The sequence below is a fragment of the Dipodomys ordii genome, unplaced genomic scaffold (assembly GCF_000151885.1).
Source record: "Dipodomys ordii isolate 6190 unplaced genomic scaffold, Dord_2.0 Scaffold20, whole genome shotgun sequence".
Classification (NCBI taxonomy): domain Eukaryota; kingdom Metazoa; phylum Chordata; class Mammalia; order Rodentia; family Heteromyidae; genus Dipodomys; species Dipodomys ordii.
The window spans coordinates 10,763,480-10,780,349 of record NW_012267236.1 but is presented as its reverse complement, the minus strand read 5'-3'; the positions used below and the strand labels follow the sequence as shown (position 1 = coordinate 10,780,349).

The window sequence follows — 16,870 nt, the reverse complement described above, 5'->3', positions numbered from 1 at the left end:
CCTAACTACTCATCAAGCCTAACAAAGCATTACCATATCCACAATCTGCTTTTATGGAGAAGTCCTATAAAGATTGTAGTGTATTAGCCAGGTGTTAGTTCACGCCTGTAATCCTAGCTACTCGGGAGGTTGAGATCTGACGCTCACAGTTCAAAGCCAGCCCGAGCAGGAAAGTCGCTGTTCGAAGCCAGCCTGGGCAGAAAAGTCCTTGAGACTCTTATCTCCAATAAACCACCAGAAACTGGAAATGGCACTGTGGCTCAAGTAGTAGAGTGCTTGCCTTGAGTTGAAGAGATTAGGGACAGCACCCAGGCGCAGAGTTCAAGCCCCACGACCGACCAAAAAAAAAAAAGTATGTAGGGTGTTATAAGTACATGACCTTTGCAATCAGATAAATATTTTAGATCGAAATATTTAAGATAAGAAAACTAATAAGTCAGTACTGTGGTGCTGACTCTTACTACATACAGCTAAATTTTATTGCCATCCATACTGATAAACTAAATGCACTGATGAATGGTCTTGAGATGTGTGTGTGTGTGTGTGTGTGTGTGTGTGTGTGTGTGTGTGTTATCAGGATGAATAATCAGAAGTGAATTTCTCTACACTTAATATACTTTCCTTAAAAGGCTATATTATTCTTTCACAAGATTATTAACTAAATAAATTCATTGTAGCAAGATATAAAGATATTAAAAAAGTTCAGAAAATAAATATCTTAGTCATAAAACTTTATATAATCAAGGTTTATATTAAGATATGCAAATCTTTTCTTAGCAATTCCAAAGGACATTATCTAGCTGGAAGTATGGCCCAACTGCTAGAGTATATGCCTAGCAAACTTCAGGCCCTAAGATCAAACCCAGTACCATCAAAATAATTGAATGAATGAATGAACAAATGAATGGATGAGATTGAAGACTAAGAAAGTGCAGGGTGAAAACAATTTTTTAAACACCAGTTTCAATCACAAATTGATATTTCTTCTGAATCAACAGTGGTTTTACTTTTAATTTGAACTCAAAAATAAATCTCAAATTAAAAAAAAATACGTATTAGTGACATTTGACTTAAAATGATGGTACCAAAGAATAGCTTAAAGGTCATTCCCCACAACTGATCTAGAAAGAATGAGCTGGTGCTGATGGCACATGCCTGTAATCCTGGCTACTTTGGGGAGGCTGAGAACTGATCATCACAGTTGGAAGCCAGGAAAATCCATTCATAAGACTCTTATCTCCAATTAACCACAAGAAAAGGGGAAGTATCACACTGTGGCTCTAGCGTTGAGCACAAGAACTAGGACTCAGGAGTCGGGAGCAGAGGGAAGCTGTAAGAGCTAAGGCTTTCCTAGAAGAACTGTAAATAAGTATGTCAGTTTCTGTTCTAAGCATGGGTTGTCTCATCTTATAACACTAAATATAATATTACTATTATACCAAAAAAAGACAAAACTTAAAATGATAAACTAAGCTAGGCAGCAGTGGCTCATACTTATAATTCTATAGCAATTCAAGTGGTTGAGATCTGAGAATTGCAGCCAGCCCTGGCTTCCATGAGACTCTTAATTCCAATTAACTACCAAAACAACCTGAAGTTGGGGCTGTGACTCAAGTGATAGAGCACACAGCCTTGAGTGGAAAAGCTAAAGGGACAGGGCCTAGCCCCTGAATTCAAGCAGCAAGACTTGCACACTCATGCAGAAAAAATGATAAACCACATAACCAAACATATAACCTAGATGATACTAATTAAGATGTCCAACTTACAAGGTCAATTTCTTTTTAAGGGGGGGGGGTCCAGTCGTGGGGCCTGAACTCTGGGCCTGGGCGCTGTCCCTCAGCTCTTCAGCTCAAGGCTAGCGTTCTACCACTTGAGCCACAGCACCACTTCCGGCTTTTTTCTTTTTGCTTATGTGGTGCTGAGGAATCGAACCCAGGGCCTCATGCATGCAAGGCAAGCGCTCTACCACTGAGCCACCTTCCCAGCCCACAAGGTCAATATTTTTAAAAAGTAAATAAGGAAAAATGCATAATCAGTTCTTACCTCCTCAGGCAATTCACTGTACATGGTTTCAGAGGTAGACAATAAAAATATAGGTGAAAATGACGGTATATCCTGTAGCAATGTCAGAAAAGTTGCTCTCACAGTTTCACTGACAGCTTCCCACCAATCACCAATGTGAGGCATGTAAACAATACTAGGTACTGTTCTTCGAGCTTCACGAAATATCTAAGGAAAGAACCATCATTTATAAACTCTGATTATTCTACAGTCTGTCCAGCAATCCCTAGGTATATAAAATATATCAGGCCTGTTTCAGTCGTTAAGTTTCAGGTCCAAAATTTAAGTTCTTCAAGATATGATGCACCAGACTTACATATAGTTTCTATTTATTCTTGCTCCATCAAAATAAGTAATTTTTTGCCATTTAACTATTCTTACTTTATATTTATATATAAAATGTTACTATAAAGGTAGAAATTGTTCTACTTGTCTACCATGTACAAATAATAAAACAAAGCATTACTAATAATATGCTGCAAATAAAGAGATAAATATACATTTTCATCATCCTTTTTTTTTGGGGGGGAGGGGTTGGTCCTAGGGCTTGAACCCTGGGCCTGTGCTCTGACCCAGCTTCTTTTGCTCAAAGCTAGTGGTCTACCACTTAAGCCACAGTGCCACTTCCAGCTTATTGGAGATAAAGAGTTTCACGAACTTTACTGCCCTGGCTGGCATCAAACCATGATCCTCAGATCTCAGCCTCTTGAGTAGCTAGCATTACAGGCATGAGCCACTGGCATCTGGCTTGCATTATGCATTTGTTATTGGTAAGCTTCACCTAGGAAATGAATGAATCACACACAGTTGATTTAAGTACAAATCCTAAAATTACTCAAAATATGAATTGAATATACAAGATGAATTAGTGAAATACTTGCTGAAACATCTGTTTTCATCTTCCCAATACTTTACCTTCAATCCTTCATAAAATAGTACAAAATATTCTTATTTCTCTATAGAGCAATAAGTTAGCAATAATTGAGAAATAAATTAGCAGTAATTAAAAATTATATTAAATTCAATTATTCACAATCACAAAAGATTCTTATTTCTCTAAACAGCAATAAATAAAGTGTCAGAAAATACAAGATGGAGTTTTCTGCAGTTTTTAATGAGTCCTATCTAGTTGGGAATCACACTAGTAAGAACCAGATTGAGTTTTAGTAAGTGGAACTGTTGTTTTTTACATGTAAGTCAACAGCACAATAGCCCATCAACCAATTCTTATATATTTAATATGCAACCTCTCTATTTAAAAATCATATTTAGATATAAATGCAAAAATACAACTAGTCTTTTTCAATCTAATTTGGCAATTCTATTCCTAAAATTTTCAATTCCTTTTCCCTTATTTTATATATACTTCAATTAGCCTACATAATAGAAGATATAGAAGTAAGAGCCTAACATTCAACATGATTAGGAGCTGAGTACTGTAATCCTGGTACTTGAGAGGTTGAGGAAGGAGGATCTCAAGTCTGAGGCTAGCCTTAGCCATATAGCAAGAGTTTGTCATATATAAACCAAAAAAATATTTAAATACAAGAAAATTTTCCTACTTATAAAAAGGGTTAATTTTCTTTAATGAGGGAGCTTACCAATTACATAAATTAAATAATATTTTATATAGCTTTAAGCCTACTGTGTAAAATAAAATGTATCGTCAATTCAATAATAAACCAGATAAAAGATTCAAATAAAAATTTACCCCAAATTAGAAGAAAGGCAGACATTATTATCACTCACATCAAAAGAAATATTTGGTCCTTCCCTTCCTTAATATTTGCAGATCCACCAATCCAGAACAGTTGTAGAGTACAACTCCTTCAGGACTCTCAAATTTTGACCTTTTCTGCAAATATACACCCCTTACCATGGAAATCCAAGGATTATTTTTCTTCCTCAAAATTCTTATAGAAAGTTTTCATAACAGAAAAATAAGCATAAATATGGGCAAAACATTTTAAAGGAACTACACTGAAGCAAAAAAGCAACTGAGGAATTTGTTTATATATATTACAGGCCACCTAAATCAGTGACCAATTTCTATTGTCACTGTCTAATTCCCTACTTGGTGCTAGTAAATTTAGAGCCAACAGGAAGAAAAGGAAATCATAGTAAAAAATAAATAAAATAAAATAGCTACAACTTACTGTCAAACCTTATAGAAACTAACCACCAAATTCACCATGCAAGTTACTGCATGCTGCATGCCTCATATTCTAGAAAAATGAGAAAAAGAAGCCTTTAAAAAAAATCAATTCTGTCTTTCATTCCTAGTACTTCTAGGCTAATTTTTCCAGGAATACTTGTTGAGAATGTCTAGCCATTACCAAGTATCAGCAAGGATGAGCACAGCAATAGAAGGTTAGGGATAATAAGAACTTTGTAAAGTCAAAAACTAGACATTGCAGTGCTACCAGTGCTATAACTGTATGGCAAAGCTGAACTAGCTATATGAGAAATGGGGAAGATGGGAAGTTGTTTCTGTTCCTTTTTTCATCAAATCCTCTCAAAACTAACAAATTGAATGTATTATTGTCTGTTATTTCCAAAGAATTTAGGAAAATATTCTCTTCTTGAAAGATTTTTTTAAATTATATTTTTAAAAATTAGAAAAAGATCAGACAAGTCTAAGACAATTATAGAAAAGCAAAAAGGCTTTGTAAGTCTTTCTGATCCAAAGTACAAATTCAGAATTAAACAAAACTCCACAAGAAACTAATATCCATGAAATCTTGTAGTTTTTCTCCTAAGCTTTTAGGAGAATCATGCTTAAGCTCTAGAAAAAAATTAAGTTCTAGAAAAACTACTAATTTGCTTATCAATTTGTTATACTATATTTCAGAATGTTAAAATAAACATGGTATAAAACTGTGTGGAGGGCTGGGAAAGTGGCTCAGTGTAGAGTGCTTGCCTTGCATGCATGAGGCCCTGGGTTTGATTCTTCAGCACCACATAAGCAGAAAAAGCCAAAACTGGTGTTGTGGCTCAAATGGTAGGGCACTAGCCTTGAGCTGAAGAGCTGAGGGACAGTGACCAGGCTCAGAGTTCAGGCCCCACAACTGACAAAAAACAAAACAAAACAAAAAACTATGTGGAACTGTAGCAATGGAATAACTAATGTAAGATCATTAATTTTTTTTCTAAAAATGTAACCAAGCTGTTCTAATTTTGTAGTTTTTGTGCTGAAAATTTGAAAAACTAACACAGTAAGACTGGCATCTAAAAGTTCTTAAGAGTACAAATACTAGAGGGAAAAGTTTAATGTTACTGTGAAATTTGGGAAGGGGATAGTAGGATAAAAATAGCCATTTGGCAATTTGCAGGTAATTTGTAAAGTTGTGGAGTAAAATATGTTCTGTAAAAACAAATAAGCATTAATTCAGAGTATAAAAATAGCCTACTTTTAATGAAGCAGCAACTGGCTGGTTCCATTTGAGAACTAGAAAAATACTCACCTATAGGGTGTCTTGGATTGGTGGATGTGCAAGGTGTAGTAGAAAACAGAAAAACTGTTATAGAGAAAAAAAAAAGACAGTAGGCCAAATTACTGAACCAACCGTTTCAAAATACCTGACATGACCAGCACTCTTGCACAAATAAAATGAACACAAACACTAGTGTCTGTGAATTATTCATTTGGTTGTTTATTTGAACTATATACTCCATTTCCTTCTGGCCTCTTTCTTGGCCCATATATCACTGTCTCACAGGTAACTGATTTTTTTTAAGTTGTTTTGAAAAAAAAGTCATAAGTTTTTTGGCAGGATATTAAAGTAAAAAATCAGAAGTACAAGGAAGCACTAATAATATAAACTGAACTTGTATTTACAAGAGTTCTAATCATCTCAAAAGCCAAGTTTTGAAGTCATTATTTTAGCCACCAGTTTGGAGGCTGACAAAGCTCAGTAGTAAAGCACTTGTGTAGCCTAGTGGTAGGCCCTGGGTTTAATCCTCATCAACATGTATGGAAATTTAATGAGCTACTGTTTCCTTTTTGTTTCTTCCTCCTTCCTTCCTTTCTCTCACCCTCCCTTGTCCTTCCTCCATTCTTTCCTTCCCTACTAGTAATCAAACTTGGAGCCTTATACAAACTAAACAAATGCTCCACCACTGCAGCTACAGCTAAGCTACAGCCCAGTGCATTTTTAAAGTTAATAACGCTGAATCTGAACACTAGTGGTCACCTCAAGCAGAAAAGTCCACGAGACCCCATCTCCAAAAATAACCAGCAAAAAGCAGGGCCAGAAGTGTGGCTCTTTGTACAATTAACACATGCAAAAAAGAAGTGGGGGGGGGGGACAATAACAGGAAAGTAAAATAGACTATATTAGGTTATGGGAAACAACAAGGGGTGAAAGCAGAATAAAATAAATGATATAATTGGTGAATATGGTCAAAGGACTTTAGATTGATATAAAAACAGAACACTGAAACCTGTTTTAGGAAATAAGAAGAGTGGGGAAGAGAGAGAGATAGATAGGACACATTGTATGTATGTATGTGTATGTCACAATAAAACCCACCCTTGTATAACTAACACATGCTAATAACAATATTTTTAAACCAACATCTACAGTCTTCTAATTTTCCACAAAGAAGCCAAAAGCACAAACTGGAAAATGACAGCCTCTTCAGCAAATGGTGCTGGGAAAACCAGTTAGCTACCAGCAGGAGACTCAAAACATGACCCTTTCCTCTCCTCCTGTATAAAAATAGTGGGGGAGGGGAGAGCAAAGGGTGAACTAATGCAGCAGTGATACTCACTAGACATTATGTTCAAAATGAACAATACAACTTGTGAGGGAAGAGAGCAGGAGGGAAAAAACTAGGAGAGAATGAGGGAAGAGGTGACACTGTTCATAAAGAAATGTACACATCAACTGACTTATGTAACTGTAACCCCTCTGCACATCAACTTTTTTTTTTTTTGGGTCCGGTCGTGGGGCCTGAACTCTGGGCCTGAGCACTGTTCCTCAGCTCTTCAGCTCAAGGCTAGCGCTCTACCACTTGAGCCACAGTGCCACTTCGGCTTTTTTCTTTTTGCTTATGTGGTGCTGGGAATCGAACCCAGGGCCTCAGGCATGCAAGGCAAGCGCTCTACCACTGAGCCACCTTCCCAGCCCCTGCACATCAACTTTACAATAGGAATAAATAAAAGTAAAATAAACTCCAAAGGGCTCGGAACAACTGTAAGTAAGACCTGCAACTTTAAATCTACTCTAGGAAAACAAATGGAAAACTCTGTAAGTTAGTAAGTAGATATAATTGTTTTCTTAATAAAATTCCCAGAAAAAAACAAGAATGAGACTATCTCAAAGTTTCTGCACAGCTAAAGAAACAATTTCTATAGCCAAGAAGACAATCTACAGAATGAGAGAAAAATCTCACCAGCAATTCAACATATAAAGGATTAATATTTAAAATATAGAGCTCAAAAAATTAAACACTAAAAGAAAAAAATATAATGAATAGATAGGAGAACTGCAAATGGCTAACAGAGACATGGAGAAGTATTCAACATGCTTAGCCATAAAGAAAATGCAGATCAATACTAAGCTAAGATTCGATCTCACCCCTGTTAGAAAGGCCATCATCAAGAAAGCAAATAGCAACAAATGCTGCCAAGGGTATACAGAAAAAAGAACCCTCATACACTGTTGGTGGGAATGTCAAAGTAGAAAAACCACTGTGGAAATCAACATGGAAGTTCCTTGTAAAAAACAAAACTAACACCATACCACTACTGAGTATTTATCAAAGGAATATAAATCAATATGCACTTCAATATATGAAGTCAGCATAAGAGACTCAATGAAAGCTGCTGATCAACAAGGGCCTAGAGAAGAGGGAGAAAAAAGCAGTTGTTAGATTTTTTTTTGGTGTGTGTGTGTGTGCGCGCGCGCGTGCGTGCGTGCGTGTGTGTGTGTGTTGTGTGTGTGTGTCAGTCGTAGGACTTGAATCCTGTGCACTGTCCCTTAGCTCTTCAGCTCAGGGCTAGCACTCTACCACTTGAGCCACAGCGCCACTTGTTAGTTTTTAAAGCAAGGTTTAATATACGCACATCTGGAGCACCATGGTGGAGCCTTTTGGTACAATTAATATACACTGAAAACATGGAAAATTGACAGGAAAGTGGAGCAGGCTCCACCTAAGTTGGTGCCTGCCATTGGAACGAGGAACACTAACAGGAGGGTAGGCTTAAAGAGGATGAATATGGTCAAAGTAGTCTGTCTTCATGTATGAAAACAATGAGGCCTACTGAAAACATCTTGGGAAGGTGACAGTGGGAGCATAGAGAGTGATAAAGGGGTATGATTGATACATTGTGGGGATGTGTAGAAATGTAACAACAGAACCTTCCTTGTTCAACTGTTTGCTGATAAATGTCTTTCACTATTTGAAATTATTTATAACATCTTCTAGAATACACACTACAAAGATTTTAACAGACCATATATAAATTTATTAATTTAATTACATCTAATTTATTTACTTCTAAACCAACAATAAAATTAATACTGAACATCACAGTTACATCTGAGAAGTAGAATCACAAAGTAAAAATCTGTTAATAAGCCAGGTGCTGGTAGCTCACACCTGTAATCCTAGCTACTCAGGAGGCTGAGATCTGAGGATCAAGGATCAAAGCCAGCCCAGGCAAGAAAGTCGGAGACTCATCTTCAATTAACCACCAGAAAACCAGAAGCGACTGCTGTGGCTTGGTGGTAGAGCTCTCACCTTGAGCAGAAGAGCTCAAAGACAGTGCCTAGGCCCAAATTTCAAGCCCCATGACCTAAATAAATAAATAAGTCAACTGTTAATACTAGTCACTTACATCTGTTTATTCTAGCTACTTAGGAGGCAGAAATTGGGAGGATCATAGGCCACTGAGCAAAAAGTTCACAGGACTATCTCAACCAATAGCTGGATACAATAGCGTATCACAGTCATCCCAGCTATGGTAGACTTAAATCAGGAAGACTGAGGTTCCAACACAGCCTATGAAAAAATAGGTTCATAAGACCCCATCTCAATAGAAAAGGCTGGGAGTAAAAAAATGCAGAAAGCATAAATAGGAGGATCAAGGTTAAGCTCCTCCCAGGCAAAAAGCAAGACTCTAGCTCAAAAATAACCACAGCTAATAAAGGGCTGGAGGTATACCTCAATTGGTATGTGTTAACAAGTACAAAACTTTAGGAGCCAGGCTCTGGTGGCTCATATCTGTAATCCTAACTACTTAGGAGCTGAAATCATAGGACCACAGTTAGAAGCCAGCCCAGACAGGAGTCCATGAGACTCATCTCCATAAACAAAAACAAACAAAAAAAACAGACATGGAGTGACGGTTCAAATGGTAGGACACTGGTCTTGAACAAAAGAAGCTTCAGGGACATCACCCAGGCTTAGAGGTCAACCCCCAAGACTGGCACTGACAGGCGTGCATGCACACGCGTGCATGACACACACACACACATCCAAAAAAAGTTGAATTTAAACAGACAGATAGATAGACAGACAGGGAATATTGTCTTTTACTCTAGGTAATAACATCCCCTGCCATGTCCTAGGACTCAACAGATACTTGTCAACTGAGGGGCCAGCCACATACCACATGCATTCCAAGTTTTTCCATTCCACTTGGAATGCAATGAAATGTTCAGTAATACAGATGTAACAATAACAATGAGGTAAACCCTGTAATATACACCAACTCCACTAATTTTACTACTCTAGTTGATAATATTAATCAGGAGCTGAGGCAGCAAGATGGGGAAAATCCTGTATTTATTCATGTTTATCTTTTCAAGAATAGACATACAATTAAATACTACCGCTATGGAATAAAAACATAACCAAGAAGGGTTCTTCCCCCCTTTTTACCTTGTCATACACATAAATGTAGCCTTTTAGGAATGATTTAAGCCTTCTGCCTTTCAAGACTGCCTCTCATGTTCAGGTTACATTATAAAATATTCAACCTACTTTTTTTTTAAACCTTCTTTCTTTGTTTATTTTTGCCAGTCCTGGGGCTTGAATTCAAGGCCTGGGCTCTGTCCCTGAGCCTCTCTGTACTCAAGAATAGTGCTCTATTGTTTGAGCCACATCACCACTTCTAGCTTTTCTGTTTAAATGGTTGTGAGGAATCGAACCCAGGGCTTCACGCATGCTAGACAAGCACTCTCACTAAGCCACATTCCCAGCCTCAACCTGTTTTATACAAGGTACATTAGAGTCTGAATAAAGAGAAATACATGCAAGAGTAACACAGACTGTAATCTTTTTTTGTGTGTGTGTCGGTCATAGGGCTTGAACTCTGGGCCTGGGTGCTGTCCTCAGCTCTTCAGCTCAAGGCAAGCGCTCTACTACTTGAGCTACAGCACCACAGTTTTCTGGTGCTTTATTGGAGATAAGAGTTCCAGGGACTTTTTTGCCCAAGCTGGCTTTGAACTGTGATCCTGAGATCTCAGCCTCCTGAGTAGCTAGGATTACAGGCATGAGCCATCGGTGCCTGGCAGACTGTAATCTTATATTCTCTATTTCAGGATAATCCTTGGTTTAGTAGTCCTATTTCCCAAGATGGACAGATGGATGGATGGAAGGAAGACAGGGAGAGAAGGGAAAAAAGGAGGGAAGGAGGGAGAAAAAGAGGGAGGAAAGGGAAGAAGGAGAAGGTGAGTTCACTACAATCTTTGTTTCCTATACATACTTGACTGACATTTAACCAGTATGTGTTAATAAATACAAACTATTATAAGGAACAACCATAGAGTAGACTCACTTTGAAAATGTTTCTCTTTCAAAGTGACATTTTAAACAATGAGAGGGAGAGAAATCAGATTTTAGTACATTGCCCAGGTTAGTTCTATACTACTGGGCTCAAGCTATCCTCCTACCTCAACCTCTCAACTTGAACTACAGGAACACTACCACATCACCCTTTCAGAATTATTTTATAAGCAACCTTCATCTCCAACATTGGCATGATGAAGTTTTGGGGGCTTTTGTTGTTGTTTTTGTTATTGTTTTGGTGCTGGTCTTGGGGCTTGAACTCAGAGCCTGGGTGCTGTCCCTGAGCATTTTTGCTCAAAGCGAGCATTCTACTACTTGAGCCACAGCTCCACTCCTGTCTTTTTTGTTACTTTATTGGCAATAACAATTTCACAGATTTTTTTTCTGCCTGGACTGGCTTAGAACCTTGATCCTCTGACCTCAGTCTCCAGAGTACCTAGGATTACAGACATGAGCCACTCATGCAGACTCTGTTTTTTGTTTGTTTGTTTTTTTAACAAGCCTGGTAGTTTATCTATCTTTTGTTTTTAATCTTAATTATCTTAAGTGAAATTAAACATCTCTGTGGGGGGTGTGTGTGTGCGCTCATCTTTTGAGCCATGCCCCCATCCCTTCTGCCCTTTGTTATTTGTGCAATAGGGCCTAGCATATACACTTAGGTAGGCTGGACCATGATCTATCTATTTACAGTTCTTAAAGTAGCTAGGATGATGGGAGTGAACCTCCCATACCCAGCCTCTTTTCTAATTTTTTTAACTGTATTTTTTTGCCTTCTTTTCTTTTCTTTTTTTTTTTTTGGGGGGGGGGAGAGGGTGCTGGATTGAATCCAAGACGTTACACTTGCTAGGCAAGTGCTTTGCCACTGAGCTACATCCCAGTCTACTTTTCTAATTTTTTTTTTGGTCAGTCGTGGGGCTTGAACTCTGAGCTTGGGTGCTGTCCCTGCGCTCTTCAGCTCAAGGCCAGCACTCTACCGCTTAAGCCACTTCCGGTTTTCTAGTGATTTATTGGGGATAAGAGTCTCATGGACTTTCCTGCCCAGGCAGGCAGGAGATCCTCAGATCTCAGCCTCCTGAGTAGCTAGAATTACAGGCATGAGCCACAGGTACCTGGCTCACTTTTCTAATTTTTATTAGTGGCTTATCCTCCCCTTCCTCCACACATAGTATGCTGCATGCTCATGTTTTACTTTTTTTTTTTTGAAGACAAGATCTTACACTATAGCCTAAGCCACTTCAAACTTCATGATCTCTTGCCTATATTTTTGCCAACTTTACATTTGACTGTTAATCTCTTCACTGATTTCAGGGTTATTTTTCCAAACTTAAAAACTTGTAATTAGGGATGGGAAGGTGGCTCAGTGGTAGAGCGCTTGCCTTGCATGCCTGAGGCCCTAGGTTCGATTCCTCAGCACCACATAAGCAAAAAAAAATAGCCGGAAGTGGTGCTATAGCTCAAGTGGTAGAGTGCAAGCCTTGAGCTGAAGAGCTGAGGGACAACACCCAGGCCCAGAGTTCAGGCCCCACGACCAGACCCAAAAAAAACAAACAAACTTGTAATTATGCTTTTTCAAGACTATGTCAATTAATTTTATTGAAATAATACTTCTTGCCATGTGAAATTTAAAAATTATAATATTAAAATTCCTTAACTTTATTTTTCCTCTGGTTCTGATACATGTCTAAGAAATCACTTTTCATGTACAAGATGATACACAGGTCTTAGGACTTCTTTTAGTACTTTAACAGTCTCACTTATCACTTAAAATTTGTTTACAAAAATAGAAAAGGGAAGAAAATGCAATGCTATTTAGTTTTCTATTGCCCCTAATTAGAGTTAGCCAGTTTTTCAAGTCCATTTAATATATTACCCATTTGTACTATCTTCTTGTTTGGAAATGTAGTCATCATTATTGCTACTCTCACATTTATTATCTAAAAGAAACACACATCCAATTCATTTTCTTCCCTAAATTATGAAGGAATTATAAACTGGACTACATTTAATAAACAAACTCACAGCTTTCCCATTCTAGTCTAACCAGCAGTTGCAGTAATAGTGATATAAACATGATTACAACCAACATATGTTGAGTACTGTACGCCAGGTCTATTTGATGTGCTTATTTTAATTCTCACAATCTTATGTTAAGTATAATTATCTTCATTTCATGGAACTTAGGTCTATATGAATTGAACCAGGCTCAGAGCAGTAAATATCCTTCTACTTCTGCCTCCTATATAGCTGGGATTACAAGCATGATCCACCATGCCTAGCTTGTCCACTGGGGTGGAATCTTGATAACTTTTAGCCCAGTTGGCCACTTGATCTTTGCCTCCCAAGTAGCTAGGATTACAGGCTTGAGCCACAGTGCCTGGATTTGAATTTTACTTTTCTTCTTGTAGGCCCTGGTTATTTAAGTTAATTCCTGGGCAAACTTTAAGTTGCTATTTGAAAGGTAACCTCTCCTTCTATTATATTTCTAACTGCTTATAGTTTGAACACAAGAAATCACCAGTTTTAGAGCATTAACTATGAAAATGCCTACTTTCAGAGAACTTTTTTCTTTTCTTTTCTTTTCTTTTTTTTTTTGGTCAGTTGTGGGGCTGAACTCTGGCCCTCAGCTCTTCAGCTCAAGGCTAGCACTCTACCACTTGAGCTATAGCACCACTTCCGGCTTTTCCTGCTTATGTGGTGCTGAGGAATCAAACCCAGGGCCTCATCCATGCAAGGCAAGCACTCTACCACTGAGCCACCTTCCCAGCCATTCAGAGAACTTTTTTGATCTCTAAACAACTTTTAGTTGGCATGTAAGTTTTTCAAATACCTGGTCATATCACAGGCAAATATTTTTAGCTTTAATGCATTCTTCCCAAAATTTACACCTGTCAATGTACTAATCAATTTTTAAACACTTAACAATGGTATATTACCCTTTTGATGCTAGATTGCATTTGCACTATTTTTTATGATTACTGCCTATTCGAGACTGGTCCACAATTTTCCTTGTATTTCTTTGAAAGGTTTGGTATTACTGTTTTTCATCATTCTCATACCATTCCATTTTCCTTGAAGAGTGTAACACCAAATTTATCCTTTAAAATTAAGATAATTCACCTTTAAAATTGTCTAGGTTTCGTGCTTTTATGATATTTGTTTGATTTCTTCTCCCACAGTTAGTGCTCATTTACATTCTCTTTTCTGTGATCAATTTTAACAATTTATATTTTCCTAATAAGTCATTTGGATTTATTTTATACGATAATGAATAATTATATCACTTGAAAAAACAGTCAATAACTGTCTCATCCAAAAAAGAGAAAAAATAAAAATATATAAAAATATATAAAATCAACATTCTTAGAATACACAAGTTTACAAAACTAGTAACAAAATACTGGCAAGTCAGGTTATGGGTTTTAGAAAGAAAGCTTTAAATGGACCTTTATAAATAATGAAATACAGCAAAGAATGTTAATACCTGGAAACTGAATGAAAGAGAAATTAACCAGGCCCTATAGATATGGCTCACATCTATAATCCTAGTTAGAAGGCTGAGATCTAAAGATCACAGTTTGAAGCCAGGCAGAGCAAAAAAGTACTCAGATTCTATCTCCAATTAACCAGCAATTAAGCTGGACATGAAGTTTGGCTCAAGTAGTGCAGTAACAGCCACGAGAGAAAAGAGCTGAGCAAGAGTGTGAGAGGCCCTGAGTTCAAGCTCCAGTAACAGCACAAAAAAAATTTGAGAGAAAGAAATTAAGTCAACACTACTATAAACTGTTTGAGTAGTGCTACAACATAGAAAATGGCTTCTAATGATAGTACATGTTTGAGTATTTATAAACTATAATAAAGAACAATATTAGGTTTTTTTTAACTGTATTTTTTTTTGCCTTTTCTTTTTTGGTACTGGGGATCGAACCCAGGACGTTGTGCTTGCTAGGCAAGCGCTTTGCCACTGAGCTACATTCCAGCCCAAGAACAATATTAGGTAAGTGTTACTTCTCCAGTTAACCACATACATAAAACTATATAAAACCTGGATCAGCATCAAATAATAAAGTATAATTCCTCTCTGTATGTTTATTTAAAACATTACTATTCAAACATTTAATGAACATTCACTGCTGAGCACAGTTGTTTGTACCTGGTGTCCCAGCCACTGGGATGGATGAGATGGAAGAACACTTGATCCCAGGAGTTGCAGGGCCAGCCTGTGGCTCTTACCTGTAACCCTAGCTACTCAAGAGGCTGAGATCCTTCAAAGCCAGCTCAGGCAGAAAAGTCCATGAGACTCTTATCTCCAATGAACCACCAGAAAACTGGAAGTGGGCCTGTGGCTCAAGTGGTAGAGCGCTTCCCTTGAGCTGAAGAGCTGAGGGACAGCGCCCAGGCCCAGAGTTCAAGCCCCATGACTGACCTCCCCCCCTTCTCCCCCCGGCCAAAAAAGCTAGGTATTGTGTCAGAAATACAGAAATAGTTATGACACTGTCCCTTGGCTCAAAAACTTATTTCCTCTTACCAATGCTTCCAAAATGCTACAATGTTTAATAAACTGTGGCTGTATATAAAGAAAACCTGAAGATAAATGGACCCACTTGCTTCATAGGCCATAAGAGATCCCTAAGAGGCCAAGTATAGTGGTTCATATCTATAAACTTAACTACTTAACTACTAAACTATAGGTGCTGGTAGCCCACACCTATAATCCTGGCTAATTGGGAAGCTAAGAGTGAAAAACTGAAGTTTGGGGCCAGCTCAGAATGTTCAATGAGACCTCTTCCTTCTCAACCATAAGAAGTAGATACCATTTGCCTTTCTACGATAAGGTTCTAGAAAGAGATGTCTAAAATAAACTATAGAGAGATTGGGAATGTGGCTTAGTGGTACTGTGCTTGCATCCTGGGTCTGATTCCTCAGTAACACATAATCAGAAAAAGCCAGAAGTGGCACTGTGACTCAAGTGGTAGAATGCTAGCCTTGAGCATAGAGACTCAGGGATAGAGCCCAGGCAGTTCAAGGACCAGGATTGGCAAAAATAAATAAATAAACCATAGCTACATGAGAGAATTAGAAAGAGTAGTATGGGGAATGAGGAGAATCTTTATACTTTCTACAGTGTTTCATGAAACAGAACACTTAAAAGTTTAATAATGAAAAAAGTACCATGAAAACAATGAGAAAAACAATGAGTACATGTTTAAAAATAGAACACATCAAAACAATCTCTTTATTAATATTAGAAAGCTAACAATAAATATTTATAATAATTAGTCTTTAAAAAAGCCTTATCTGTAACCACCAGGTACATGATATAAGCATACATATAGTACAAACCTACCTGTGCACATGATTCTTCAGGTGTCTTGGCACTAACTGAATAAAGTGCTGGGAGATCTAGTCTATGCACAGAGAATCTTTCTAGAGTATGCAAAAGTGCTGGAGCAAGGTGAGAAGTTTGACCTGAGCCTCGTTCTCCAGACAGCAACAATCGTGGCCTGTAAGAGGTTGGCTGATGATATGGTGACCTGTAATACATGAAAGACATAATAGTGATTCAAAACTATACACGCTAAAGATTAATATGAATCAGCAGACAAAATATTCAAATAAAATTGAACTTCAAATTAAAACTTTACTTTTTAAAAATATAGTAATTTTCTTTATTAATCATGATTCTAAAATATTGACTATCTGACCATCTTAGCAACCAAGATTGTTTTAAACATAAAATCCATTCTAAAAGGAAGATTAAGTGGTGCTGTGGCTCAAGTGGTAGAGTGCTAGCCTTAAGCTGAAGAGCTGAAGGACACTGCCTAGGCCTACAGTTCAAGTCCCACAACTGACTAAATAAATAAATGAATGAATAAAAGAAAGGTTACTTTTGTATTCATTATATCTTATCACATATATTAACTTTGAGAGATGCAAAAGCCAATGCAATCAGTTATTATTTACTCCAAGTCAAATGCTAAGAATCCCCTATTTCCAATAAAAATGTGGA

General features: G+C 37.5%; 1 protein-coding gene across 3 annotated transcripts in view; it reads right to left on the bottom strand.

The window, feature by feature from the left end:
• Atad2b (ATPase family, AAA domain containing 2B) overlaps positions 1-16,870 on the bottom strand; it is a 129,622-nt gene that overhangs the window by 40,134 nt on the left and 72,618 nt on the right. For all 3 annotated transcript variants that reach the window (XM_013013666.1, XM_013013669.1, XM_013013668.1), the window contains exons 18-19: positions 16,208-16,394; positions 2,047-2,232 (exon numbers count right to left, since the gene is read on the bottom strand). In XM_013013666.1, the coding sequence (XP_012869120.1) occupies positions 2,047-2,232; positions 16,208-16,394 (373 nt within the window). The remainder of the gene's footprint in view (positions 1-2,046; positions 2,233-16,207; positions 16,395-16,870) is intronic.